Source organism: Pholcus phalangioides, unplaced genomic scaffold (assembly GCF_987345545.1).
Source record: "Pholcus phalangioides strain wild (caught in Gottingen) unplaced genomic scaffold, Ppha-v1.0 ptg000031l_1, whole genome shotgun sequence".
In the NCBI taxonomy this organism is placed as follows: domain Eukaryota; kingdom Metazoa; phylum Arthropoda; class Arachnida; order Araneae; family Pholcidae; genus Pholcus; species Pholcus phalangioides.
The window spans coordinates 631,754-646,222 of record NW_028301621.1 but is presented as its reverse complement, the minus strand read 5'-3'; the positions used below and the strand labels follow the sequence as shown (position 1 = coordinate 646,222).

The 14,469-nt window shown below is 37.0% G+C and overlaps 1 protein-coding gene across 1 annotated transcript; it reads left to right on the top strand.

Annotated features, from left to right (window-relative positions):
• Window positions 1-779: 779 nt before the first annotated feature.
• LOC149066966 (modifier of protein aggregation 4) lies at window positions 780-9,767 on the top strand. The gene is made up of 3 exons (XM_089252857.1): window positions 780-954; window positions 4,087-4,210; window positions 9,555-9,767. Exons 1-3 carry the CDS (start codon window positions 948-950, stop codon window positions 9,616-9,618), a joined length of 195 nt encoding a protein of 64 aa, XP_089108983.1. The 5' UTR covers window positions 780-947; the 3' UTR covers window positions 9,619-9,767.
• The last annotated feature ends 4,702 nt before the right edge of the window (window positions 9,768-14,469 follow it).

Here is a 14,469-nt window from a genome sequence, read left to right as displayed (position 1 = left end):
TCGCCTAGTTGCGGCCCGGCTCTATCGGGCTAAAAATTCCACAAAACTTTTGAAAATTTTATTATCTCATTCTCACGAGGCCTCTACATCTGAGATCCTCCGGGGATCGCCTCATAAGACTGCACTGGTTAACAATTGAAATAACAATAATAATAAGGAAAATAATTCCGTCCCCTCTCCAACAGGTGCACCCAGTCCGAGGTGAAAGAGCAAAAAAAGAAAAACGTAAAAAAATAAAAATATATGTCACAAAATATATACAATCACAGAAGGCCTTTTAACAAGACACAGCTCATTTGAATTTCCACGGTTCATTTGTAGCCAATAGGAGCAGGCAACACAAGCGAAAAAAGAAGCGATTCACGGCTCATTTTCGACCAATTACAGGAGGCGTTTTAACGGGCAACGGTTCACTTTCTTTTCTGCGGCTCACGGCTCTTCACGGTTCATTTGCAGCCAATAGGAGCAGGCAACACAAACGAAAAAAGAAGCGATTCACGGGTCATTTCTGACCAATTACAAGAAGCGTTTCAACGGGAAACGGTTCACTTTCATTTCTGCGGCTCTCGGCTTGTCACGGTTCGTTTGTAGCCAACAGGAGTCGGCAATATGAGCCGTCAGCCGCCACGGTTCTTTTCACAACGTTTTCAAAAGCCTGCTTGTTCTTGGTAGTTTCTTGTATGCGATGGAAGTGTAAGAGCCGCGGTTCTTTTTTTAAGAACCGCGGCTCACTCACTCTTTGAAAAGAGCCGCTCTTCTAGACGGTTCATGAGCGGATCGCCCATCACTAATCAGTGAGACTGTTGCTCGACTTGACGGCGGTCGCTTTACTAGTTAGAATACACAGTCAGACAAACAGATATATTTTGCGTAAATCAATCCAATATATACTCGCGAGGACTCTTCACGAAAACGTTTATTGGTGCGTCCGACTCCTTGTCATCATTATGACTCGTAAGTTGTTATTATTAATATTTTTTATCGACTGTGCATCTGTTCCAATTCCTAAAACGAGTATAACCTCGTTTTAATTATGCCGTGGTCGTCTGCTGTTTGTAATATTGTTGTAGTATTGTTTCCTCTTTCAACAATAGATCCAACAGTAGGTCATTGTTGAGTCTCGGAATAATTATACAGGGAGTGGAATTTTCGTCTCGTGCTGTTATGTCCCACATTTTTTTTTTCTTCTCTTTTTGATGACCCAGAAAAAAACGATATCATGTTACTGTCATTTTGACGGTTTTCCCCTCTTCCTAAAAGGAAAAAAAAAAAAAAAAAGACCTTTCACAGCAAATGAAGTTGGATGAAAAATTATTTTGAATAGTTTTTTTTTTTATCAACAATATAACCACAACTTTATACAGATGTATGGATAGAACCCAAAAAATAATAAGAGATCACTTTTTCACTTTCCTGGAAATGTGGCCATTACCTACACTTTTTAAAGACAGAATGGATTTGCAGTTTCTGTGAGAACACAGCAAAAATATGTGGCATATGACACATGTGACAGAACCACTATAGTATAATCCCTTTTGAGGCATTTTTTTTGGGAAGAAAAACACCAAAAAGCATGACGAGAAGTCGCCAAGAATGAAACTGTGTCATGCTTTCAGGTGTATTGTAGAAAAAACAAATAGCCAACATATCACCAAAGAAAGGTACCTGTTAAAACTAAAAAAAAAACTAACTAAAACATTCTTAGACTGCATAAGGGATCGAAATTAAAAATTTGACATCCTAGACCAGATACAGAATTGGAAATAAAAACCAGGACTTGCTTTTAAATAATACAACGGTCAGGACAGAAAAAAACTCTAGGCATGGTAAAAAAGACTCTGCGTTCAATATAAACATGATGCGAGATTAAAATTACAATGGCCAGTATGAAAAAAATGGTGATGCGAGAAATTAATTTAAATGGAAATAGCTATTTTCTTCCATTTGATGTTTATTTTCGGCCAGTTATTGATACAGCTTCTGGATTGCTATTTCCTTTCTTATTCTCTGAAGGTGATGTCCTCCTTTAGCAGTTCTGTAGTAATTATAATAGCCTTTACAACAGCATTTGAATTTATTGAATCTGTTAGCGACAGACCTTCAACACGATCCTCATAGCAACACAAAAATTCAAGCATTTGCCATCTTTACTGTAAAATATGGACGGGGGATAGAGAGCATCATCACCACTAGAACATAAAATACACAAAGACGAATATATTAAAAACTATGACATACCTCACAGAACAATCTCTGGAAGAATTTTAAAAAAGAAGGAAAAATAGCTCTTCTTTGTGAAGAATGCTAATATGGGAATTTTCACCACAGAGCATTTTCAGTTAGCTGAGTGCTCAATGCAGAACGATGCAAAACATTCTGCTTTGGGATACGCAAGCGGATCTTTGAATACATATATGAAATTCACGTAAATCTGGTTATGTTAATACCTTAGGGCAATGTAGTTCTCAAACTCAATTCCTTACCCAATTCATGATTCATCTGCAGTTCCCCAGAATAGTTTGGCAGATATTGTGCATTCATAAAAGAACCTCTTCAAAGCATAAATGGGGACAACAATCAACGTCCCCAGCTTGTCGCAACGCCTCTGACAAAGGTTGGTGGCTCCTGTAGAAGCTGCCACACACACTTAGAGAAGCACTGCCTTAGGGCCATGAGTACATTCGCAATACACATTCCAGCATGTGCCAATTAGTTAGAAATTCCCTAAAGGAATGTTCATGAGATGCATGTACGGATAAGTACAGTCAAATCACATTTTAATGAATACTGTTATAGCGAAAATATTGTTTTAACGAATTTTTCTAATCCCCCAGATAAGTTTATATAGGAGCAATGCAAAAAGCTAGAATTCCTTTATAATGAAGTTTCGTTATAACAAAGTGATTTCTCCGGTCACTTGGAGTTCGTTATAACTGGATTCGACTGTAGTAGTTGATGTATAAGGTGTGTTTCAATGAAATGACTGCTCACTCAGTTACACACAATGTTGCTCACTCAGTTACACACAATGTTGCTCACTCAGTTACACACAATGTTGCTCACTCAGTTACACACAATGTTGCTCACTCAGTTACACACAATGTTGCTCACTCAGTTACACACAATGTTGCTCACTCAGTTACACACTCAATCACCTGGTTGCTCGCTCAGTTACACACTCAATCACCTGGTTGCTCACTCACTAACTAGGCCACTCTATTACTCCTTGACTAGGGTGCTCATTCTATCACTAGCTCTTCAGGTTTGCTTACTCTGTCAGTCACTAACTAGGTTGCTCACTCTGTCACACACTCAATCACCAGGTCACTCAATCTGTCACTTGCTCACTCACTAGATCATTGTGCCTACCACTGGGTTGCTCAGTATGATACATACTCACTAGGTCACTTACTTTATCTCTAGGCCACTTGCTCACTTACTGGTTTTCTCACTCATCAACACTAACTACTCTGTCACTCACTAACTCACTAATTACTGTATCATTTACTAACTCATTTGGTCATTCCTCACTCACTTACAGGCGTCTGTGAATTTTCCTAGTGGTGAATTGTTGCCTGTGAATTTTCCCATAAACCTAAAACTTATCACTCCCTGTGGCATAGGCGCTGGAACCTAAGGGCTGAGGTCATTTGAGCCCCCCCCCCCCAATAAATTTTGTAGGGGGGTGAGCCCCAATGATTTCTGAAAGAGAACAATGCAATGCACCTTCCTCTTCCTGCGTACGCACTTGAGTCCCGTATATATGGGACGACCAGCCATTTTCAGCCAATCTAATGTTTTCTTCATGTCAGTGCCTCTGCCCTGTAAAGCATCAGATTAAGAAAGGTACGTTAAGCCCCCTATACAGTCTCAGTTCGATATTATGAATCTCCAATGTATGAAACTAGTTCTGTGGTTCGAAGGAAAAAAAACCATTTTTTTTAAAAATGTCTTTCCCATTTACAAACTAATTGTCCAAGTCTGTTTCAGTTCATAAAAATGAGCATTGTATGAAATTTAGTGGAACTCATCAATAATGTTTGTAAATTATCTTTCTCCAATGACTTATGATGCAATTGGTTTCAGGTGGTAACCAGCGAGAGCTTGCCCGATTGAAAAACTTGAAGAAGCAGCAGGAGACAAAGAAAACTTCTGGAGCAAATAATAAGGACGGCAATAAAGGATTGAGTTTGGAAGAGAGGCGTCAGCGGTAGTTTTTTCTTTCGTTGTGTTGCGAGCTACTTTCATTCTTTTTCTTCTCATGCTTTTCTTTCCCTCTTGTCATATTTGTTTTTTTCTCCCAATGACATTCTTTTCTGTATTTTTTTCTCTATTTCATTTTATACTACACCATTCTTTTCAGTGCACTTATGACGTATGATCTTTTAACTTCATGCCATCTTTTTCTGTATTTGTCTTACAAATGTTTTCAACAAAAAACGGTGACTTGACCGCAGCAAACAATTGCTACTGCAGGGAGTCCCCCATCGAGGGGTTAGCGCACCGACCTCTTGATGAGTATAGAAAACAAGCCTGTTGTTCAGAATCGACAATAAATTGTAGGTCCCTGTCTAATTAGCCCTTGTGTGCAGAAAATGACCGTGGTGCGACAAAAATGATGAAAATGTTTTTTTGTTTTTTTTTTTCATTTGCCATCTCTTGCACTGTGCTTGTGCTGTTTTCTCCTTTATTTCTATTTTTCCTGTGCATTTTATACTTTGTCTGTGCTATTCTACATCTTACAGTATATCTTATGTACTCTTTATGGACATTTTTTTCCTTTTTCATTTTTCTGTTAAACCTATATGCGTGGTACAGTTTGACTCACATGCCCATAATCAACTTTGCTCATGCCATGGCTCAGCAAAGTTGGGTATTTGCATGTTCTAATAGATACTGGGCTCCTAAATACATGTAAATTGTATTCATCTATAACAAAATCACAAAGACAAAATTGAAACGATGCAAGATTTGAAAAAAATTTAACAATGTGTATATCGTTCCCAAAGGGAAGAACCTCTGAAACTGTTCCAAAGACGTTTTTGGAAAAAGCTTCTGATGTTGGTGAGTTAAAATGAGGCAGTTTTCCATCTTTTTTCCCTGACATTTTACAAGACAAGCATTTGGAAATCAAAGAACATTAAATGTAGCAAGAATTATGCAAAAATACGAAATAGAGTAAAATTAAAAATATAGTAATGAAAATTAAAAACACAAAAATGGAAAACCTACATTTAGAAATGAACATTTAGAACATTACCATTTGTTCTAAGAAAACACATTCAAATTCTCACTTTTTGGAGTTTAAAAGCTCCCGTGACATTGGAAGTGTCAAAGCCATGTGTTAAAGTATATAACATAATCTTCGTACAGCCAAGCAAGTTGTACTTCAATCTGAAGCATGTCAGATTTTGAATCCCATGCAGAAAGATGGAATAAAACAATTGCCATTCAAAAAATTAGTAAAATCAGGAAAAAGTTTTTTGAAAATCATCTGCATTGTGAAAAGTTTTTTTATTTCTGGACAGCTGTCCAAGAAATATGTTTTTGAAAATTCTTATACTGATATAGTTGATGCACATTGTAAACTTATAACAACTGTCCATTATAACAATGCTATGACCATTACAGCAGGCCCCAATTTTTTGCCATTTCTGCCATCTTATATTTTTTATCTAATGTAACAATGGTAAATATCATTCAATCCATTACAAGGACCGAACTCGGCTCAGCCTCTCGTTTTTTATAAATTGTTTAAATAAAAACAATTGACAAAATCCATTGTTGAATGTCTTTGACCTTGACCCTTGATGCTTGGAGTAGGAAAGCTAGAAGCGAACAGAAAAAATTCAGGGGTTATTTCTAGGTGCCTCAAACAGTAGTGAATCCTTGCTAAAACAATACTCGATAAATAAATCCCTCTACAACATACATGTTCAACCCATGGTCCACTGCCAGATGTAGCCCTTGGAGTCATCTCATGTGGCCCACAACCTAAAAATGTTTTGTAAAAATATGAAATTAAGTGCCACATTTTTAGATCACTTACGCGACCCGCAGCACGTAAAGAGATCGTGTATGGACTTGTGCTGCAGTTTCCTATCACTTAAGTAGCCTGCACTTCTACAGAAAACCCTGCAGTTAAGTAACGCCCTCACTGAAGACCGGGTGAATCTGGCAAGGCAGGAGTCAACTGGATGATGCTAATACCCCCCACCATTCTGTTTTATTTTCTCACATGGTGGATCACTCCTACTTTCCGTGCGGTTGATTTTTTGAAATTTTACTCAATTTCTTAATGGTAGAATGTACAGGTAAGTGAACCTATGTTTTTGTTCTGAAAATTATTCATGCGACATGGCTTTCCTAAATAAACGGAACTCTATTTTACCGTATTCCCACACATTAGCCGGCTTACCAGGAAACATCGATGGAAAGCAGCATGCCGGAATATTTGAATCACAAATTCTGGATAATTCTTAAATATAATTTATTATGAAAATCCATTGGATTGACTCAATTCATATTGTGATTAAATCTAGTCTTATTAAATCTAGCTTTTCCCGGCATGCCAGGAACGAAGCACAACCAAATATTCAGAAATCTGGTGTCCTTCAAATTTAGTGGCATGCCGGCTAATGGGAGAGAATCTCAAATTGAAGGTTTTAGTGGAAGGCAACTAGAAATCAATGTCGAAAGTCAAAACAGCCGAATCATTGAATATTCCAAAGAGTGTTCACCATAATTAAAAACTGCAATTAAATTATGAAAGAAGAGTTGTGGTTTCTTTTTTCACATGATAGTCGATCATGAGAAGAGAAATTTCAATAGTTTGAAAAAGTGTAGAAGCTGTATTTTCTAATTTTCATTTGGTATAATGACCTCCCAAATGTAACATCTGTTTTCTATGGAATGAAGGGAATTGTTATAATGAGCATCAGCTGTATTTGAATCAGGGTTGGTAGGTTTTTGACGCATGGCAGATTTTGACAGTTTAAACCATGGCTTAAATTGCCACGTCAAAAACCTCAAATATTGCATGTAAAAATTCCCATTGGAAATACACACATGAATTGCATTTAATGGTTTAAAAGGGCACTGTTATACAAAGAATAAATACTTAATATCATTGTAAAATAATTTTCTATTCTACAAAATTATGTTGGACAGTATATATATAATGGGTTTTTTCCTTATAAAATATACAATTTGAATAAAGCATAGCATAAAAGCTGAAGGAAAAACTATGGAATGATTTGATATTCTTCAATTGAAGATGATTCTTGACCTTCCAAAATTTCTAACTACTTATATATGAATATAGACAGAAACATCTGCTGTACATGTTTTATAACACATACACAGATAGGTGTTTAAAAAGTTCTTTTACACCATATATATGTAATGCTGATTTCTGTTATTAAATTATCTAGATAATCACTGACATTTAAAACAATACCCATATTGTTTATAACATTAGAATATATCTAGAAATCAAAACACTAAATTGTAGGACTAAAATGTCCTTTAATTTGGCAGTGCTGTCTTGTATGTGATGCTTATGAAACCCCTATAACTTATTCATGGTGCAAAAGTAAGAATGACTACGTTTGATTATTATATAGTACGGTATATTTAGGAGACACCAATGAATAAGGCAAATAAACAAAAATAATAAAAGTCCTAATGTATTTCAACACCAATGGGTGCCGTCTTCAGAGGAAAAATTTAACCACTAGTTTCGCTGACAGTGTTTCCCATTTGGGTTGAATACCAAATCTTCACGCTCGGTTGCTCAGCGGAAGAAGTACGTCTGTTCACTTCAAACGTCGTGGTCAGGTTCTATATAGTACGGTATATTTACTAGCATTCATAATGCAATGGTTTTTTAATTGAAGCTGTATCTAAACGTACAAAACAATGCTTCACCATCTCTGCTTTGATTGGAAATACTCTTTAAAAATCTGGATTTATACAGCCTATGCCATGAGGTTTTTTAGGTGAGAATAAATAAGTTTGGTGTATTAACAGATGCTGCACAAAAAGAATTTATTTCTAATGAAATTTTGGATAGATCAGAAAATTTAAAATATCAAAACATGTAATTTTTCTCAGTAGTTACAATTCAAAATATAAAAACATGTTAGTCTACATAAAAGTAAGTGTCCTGTTTATTTAACATATCCATCGGGTTAAAAAAAAACTGTTTGACAACATTGGCAATATATAGGTTTTTGACTGTTTTAATAATGAGCTAATGAATTTCAGAGGTAAAAACCTAACCCTGATTCTCTATCACATGTATTTAGAACAAACAGCTCTATTTTGCTTAGTAAATTGAACGCAGGTAATCACAGTAGTTTAGATAAAATGGACCATAAAATTATATATATTGTCTATTCTAGACTCTCTTGTATGTCGAAAAATTTAAAATATCAAATTATAATTAATATTTTGTTTCAATTAGTGTAATAAATTAATGTTTAAAAATAAACTAATGTATAAAAAAAAGTTTCTTGTGTTATATACCTATTGTGTTCAAAATATTATCCAAAAGCATTCATTTAGGTTTGTGATGGCTTAAACCAGTTTTTTATGCTTGTCATGGGTTTTTCACGTCAAAAAACCCAACCCTGATTTGAATTAAAATTATGATAGAAAATTGAGCCTTCGGAAAATTCTTTTTGAAGGTTTTTTTTATTTATTTATACAATATTGTTTGGCCGAGGCCTACACGAGAGGATGTGGAATTATATATGGCAAAAGTGTCGATTGATGGTACGAGAAAATTCAGAAATCGTAGTGCAATCTACAATATTTGATGGTAGGTTGTTCCAGTCGATAATAGTTCTTGGGAAAAAGCTAAATTTGTGACAATCTGAAGAGGCAAAGATGGGCTGTAATTTTTTGGAATGATTGAGTCTAACAGAGAAATGTGAAGGTTGGATTAAAATATTGGATGTGTCAATATTTATATGTGTTTATAAATATGTTATAAATGTTATATGTTATAAATATGTTTATATAATATGTGTTTTCTTTTTACTTTGGAATTTTCAATAAAGTTCTATTTTCAATGGGGAATATTGTTATGCAAGTTAATTTTCAAATCGAGAAAATTGGCTGTAAGAAGGTCATGATCGATTCTGTTGAGTATCGAATCCTTAGGATATATTTTCTCGCTTAGTTCAAGAAAATTATCATAGTTAAAAATGACTGTGTCATCGATACATCTAAAACCAGAGATTTGATGTAATGATTTTGTTTTAAAAAAAAGAGTAAAAGTAAAAACAAGTGCCCACGGGTATAACCCTTAATTTGTCTGAAGGTGTTGATGCCATCACATTTGTAATTCTTAAAAATACAAAATTTGACCAGATTATTCCAATGACGTTTATCACAATAATATTCTTATATTTTTCAAATAAAATCTCACATTATATATTTTTTCTAGTATTTAGCTATATATTTGATACAGTGCAAATAGAAGTTGAATACCTTCCTTTATTTGTGTAAAATAGCGCAATAATTCTATTTATTTATTCTCCATATAGAGACGCTGATCAGATGCGATTGAAGCAACAGTTGGCAGCGTCAAAGAAGCAAGGCGTCAAATGAGACTGAGAATCATCGATTCTTCTCTTTATTTTGTATAATTTTTTTTCTTCTTCGAGAACTTTCAAATTATTCATTTTATGTGTTTTTTCTGTCCAAATCAAATATGTGTACGTCGCGCATTATTCCCAATTAAATATAGAATATGCACACTTTTCTGGTTCTACGTATCTTGTAACTGCTTTCAATTCAAAGCAGGAACAGCTGCATTCATTATTGCATTAGTCGTAATAACACTGTGATAATGATTAGTTTAATAACACAACTCACTATTATACTATATTTATTGCGTTGACCAAGTAAACGTCTTTCACTCTGGCCACGGGGAGGGGAGCAATTAATGCCTATTTTGCCCTGAGCTCCAACAGGTCAAAGTCAGGCCTTGGGCCCCCTGTAGTAGGTTATGTCTAGAAAACAGTTCAAAAGAACCATTTTTAACCTGTCTGCAAACAAAGTGATTTAAATCACTTGATTTAAAAAAAATCACAAATGGATTTAAATCACAAAATTTAAATTTCATTTTTCCTTTATTTAACTTCAATGATATTGAAGTAAAAGTAACTTAGTATGTTATGCGTGTAATAGAAATGCTGTAAAGTTGTCGATTAAAATAAATATAGAAGATATAGTAAATATATAGACTTGAACCTATAATGCTTACAATACAGAAAGATAGCTGTTCTGTTCCTATTGTAATGTTGCAATTCATTAGTGGAGCACTGGTTGTTCCTCTGATTAAAAAAAATAGAGATTAGTTTTTGTGTAAAGCATTGAATGCTATGTCGTAATTGCTGGTTCAAAACAGTAATATATGTTGTACTAACATAAAATACTGTTGGACTTGAAATTTTAATACAAAAAGTGGAGAAAGTCTAGAGTTTGCTCATTTTTTACCAAAACTCATTAAATCTATGAAAGAATTTATATATTTACATCTACAAAAGGCTCGTTGCATTTACATTACGGAGAAGGGGAGGGGGGGGGGAAAGCACAATAAAAAACAAAAGAAAATTAGCAAATAATGACAACTTGAATGAATGAATGAAAATGTGTAAATTATTAAGCAGCAGCATGCAAGTCGGAAGCACGTCATAATAAATGCATCCACCTATTGCAAGAAAAAACCTTGTTATTAGGTAGGTGATATGAAAATATACATTCTTAATGATTAAGATTTGTTTTTATTAATAAGTGGTCACAGTTAATTTTAATAAAAAAAGTCTGATTTTTTGCTAAAAGTGTCATGATTTTTTCATACTGTCTGCAAATGAATCAAAGGTTCATACCTCGCTGGCTCTTTTCTAATGCTTCTTGAATAAGAAGAAACAGCTATGTAACAAAAAACTTTCGTAATCATAAGCAACAAAAAAAAAACATTCAGGTGTTATTTCCAGATGCCTCAAACAGTACAGTGAAACCTCGTTACAACGATACTTGATATAACGATAAATTCCTCTACAACATATATATTCCACCCATGGTCAGCGACCTCAAACCTAATTTTATAAAAATGAACTAAGTCGTACATTTTTTTAAATCACTTAAGGGACCAGCTGTGCATAAAGAGATCGCTTATATACCCGCAGCACATTCCCGATGATTTAAGCGACTTGCAACATATTTAGAGCAGACCACTTGAGTGACCCCGTGGCTCATCTACAAATTACTCAAATGGCCTGCGGCACATAAATTTGCAGAACAATCAAGTGCCCTGCGATGCTGTTTCATATGACTTGAGTGACCCGCGATGCAGTTACAGATGATTTAAGCCGCCCGCGGTGCACTTACAGATGCCCTGTTCGAATATGACAAACAAAAAATTCAATTTGATAATATCCTGAACTGTTATTTATATGTTTCGCCCTGGCTAAAAAATTAGCACGCCCTAAGGAGAATTTTGCATAGGCCACTGAATATTGTGCATTTATTAATTGCATGATTTAGCATGTGGCATTGAATAGGGAATATCTTTTGAATACGGCAGAGCCGAAACTGGGGGGGGGGGGATTGGGAACAAAACACCGTTACAAAATTATCGAATTTTAAAGTTGTGGGGGCGACAAAAGTCCTAGTTACGGCCCTGCAAAGGTTTGCGTGAATATGAAGAGGTGGTATTTTTTCGGCCAGAAATGTACTGAGAAATTGCATTTTGTGGATGTTATGCCGAAACTGATATTTGGAAAGAAAAGTGATTTGCCTCCTCCGGGAATCGAATGTAAGGGGACCCGGGTTAGATTCCCGGAGGAGGCAAATCACTTTTCTTTCCAAATATCAGTTTCGGCATAACATCCACAAAATTCAATTTCTCAGTTTGCTTGAATAATTTAAAAAATTCATTTTTAATTGAAATTCTTTTCAATCTTCAGCGATGATCTTTTTCTTATGAATAACGTCTTAGTGTAGGCGATCTTAATAGTGAATTAAGTGATAAATTTTTACTCGATATGTATTTTAGTTTTGTTTTCATGTAGGAAACACCCAATCAGAGGTATCGACGTGAAGAAACCATTGGAGGGATCGGGTTTTGTCAACTTTTTTTTAAGCACATACGTGATTTGCATTACGATAACAACCGAATTTACAACTTAAAAATATTAAAATTTTCCTTTTTTTCTCCAAAAAAATGTGACGAAATATGAGCATCCTAAGCTAGGGGCCACACTCGTATCCAATAGCCATTCGCTTCCAATGTTTGCCTTTCCTTGCTGCAAAGAAGTACTAGTGGCATAGGCTGGCCCCATTTGCACAGAATCGGCTAACACTTGTAGTCACTCAAAATGACAACCTATTCCCAGGGCCGTCTTAAGATTATCGTGGGCCGCTGGTCCGTGTGATTTTTCTGAGACCCAACTTGGCAAGTTTACTGTTTACTCTCGAAAATTTCAATCGTCTCATTTTTGTTAGACCCTCTCTTCTACTCGTTCGGGGAGGGGGGGAGGGGACCAAAGTGATTGAACAATAGATTTGGCCATCTTTATTCGGTCATTTTCTCACATTTCGGGGGGACCAGAAAGACACCCAAGCCCCCCTCCGCTAAGGCTTGGGATGTCGCCACTGTGAAGGAAGACATAACACTGCCGTCGCTGGAGTGAAAGAAGAACTTTCCCAAGAGATGAACGCGGTCAACGAGAAGCTCTCAAAGAGGATACTGGAGCTGGAAAAGAAATTTCGAGAACTTAAAAATGTTTTCCATGGACACACCAGGTCCTGCTAGCCATAGCTGACGTCATGCGGCGGAACATCAAGCCCTCGACATACACTCGCGTGCAAAATTAAGAGAATTTGCACATTTGTGTGTATATTTTTACAAAAAGCACCGAACCAAAAGTATTAAAAATGCAAATGCGACGAAGTATGCAAATATTTCAGTGTCGAATATGCATGCGTACACGTGCGTGTGAGCGGAGTTGTGACCACGGAGGGGATGATAAGAGCCCGAGGCGCTTTCTACGATTCGTGTGCTCGTACTGCTCGGCGGCATTCGCTGTGTTCCTCACAAGAGTTTGGTAAATTTTTTAAGCTAATCAGGTAAAATGAGTAGCCACAAATGTATGGATGACGGAATGAGATGAAGAATCATTGGTAGATTGGAGACAAAGCAATCACAAGTGCAAGTGGCTACAGAGCTCGATGTTACGCCTAGTGTCATCTGCAATTTGTGGAAACAGTTTCAGGACAGTGGATCCATATCGAGAAGACCTGGACAAGGTCATCGAAGAGCCACGGCGACCAATGAGGATCGTTATTTGGCACTTTCAGCGCGGCGCCACAGGACTGCTACAGCATCACAACTCTCACGTGAGCTGTATGCTGCCATTGGAACTCGAGTTTCACTGTTTACTATTGCCCGAAGGCTTCATGAAAGAGGGCTTTATGCTAGAAGACCTGCTGTTTACGTCCCGCTAACTGCAGTACACAAGAGAGCGCATTTAGCATGGTGCAGACAACATCAGCCTTGGACCAGACTTCAGTGGAGTACCGTGCTATTCACAGATGAGTCGAGATTCAGCCTGGGCACTGATTCTCGAGTACACTCACCCAGAAAGAGCCTGGTACCCGATGCCATCCCTCCCACGTCAGGGAAATGAGGTGTCATGGCCTGGGCAGGCATCATGCTGGACGGCCGCACACACCTCCATGTGTTTGGCAGACGGAGGTATAGAGAGATCTTGGAGCCCTATGTTCGACTTTTCAGGGGCGAAGTTCGCCCTCGGTTCCTGTTCATGGACGGCAACACTCTTCCACATCGGGCTCACCTGGTCAACGATTATCTGGAAAGTGAGGATATTCGGCGTATGGATTGGGCAGCCATATCTCCTGACCTAAACCCTATAGAACATGTCTGGGACGCTCTTGGGAGGGCAATTGCATCTCGCCATCCTCCTCCGAGAACCATCCCGTAGCTAAAAACTGCGTTGCTTCAGGAGTGGGACCGATTGCCACAGGGACTCCTTAACTGCGTCGTGTCTAGTATGCCATCGCGCTGTGCGACCTGTCTGACTGTGAGAGAGGACCATACCCCATATTAGACTCATTTTCGGTTCGATCCCGCAACGTGGATTTTGGACATTCCTGCAATGATGAGCTTTGCTGACAATCATGCGTGCGTACTATGACTTTTGTATGGTACATCTCTTTCTCTGTTATAACTGTGTATTCGTACCAAATTTTATTAAAATTCGTCCACTAGTTTTTCAGAAAGTAGACATAATGTGCTAATTCTCTTAATTTTGCACACGAGTGTAGTATAGGCCCCTTTTTTGGGAGGTTTACGTTTTTCCCTACAAAATAACACTATAATCTCGGCTTGAGCGGGGGTTGGGGTTCTAACCCCCCTCCCCTTTGCGTACGAAT

Coding starts and splice junctions, on each gene's coding strand:
- LOC149066966 (XM_089252857.1), top strand. Junction 4,211..9,554: donor TTGGAAGAGAGGCGTCAGCG/GTAGTTTTTTCT, acceptor TTCTCCATATAG/AGACGCTGATCAGATGCGAT.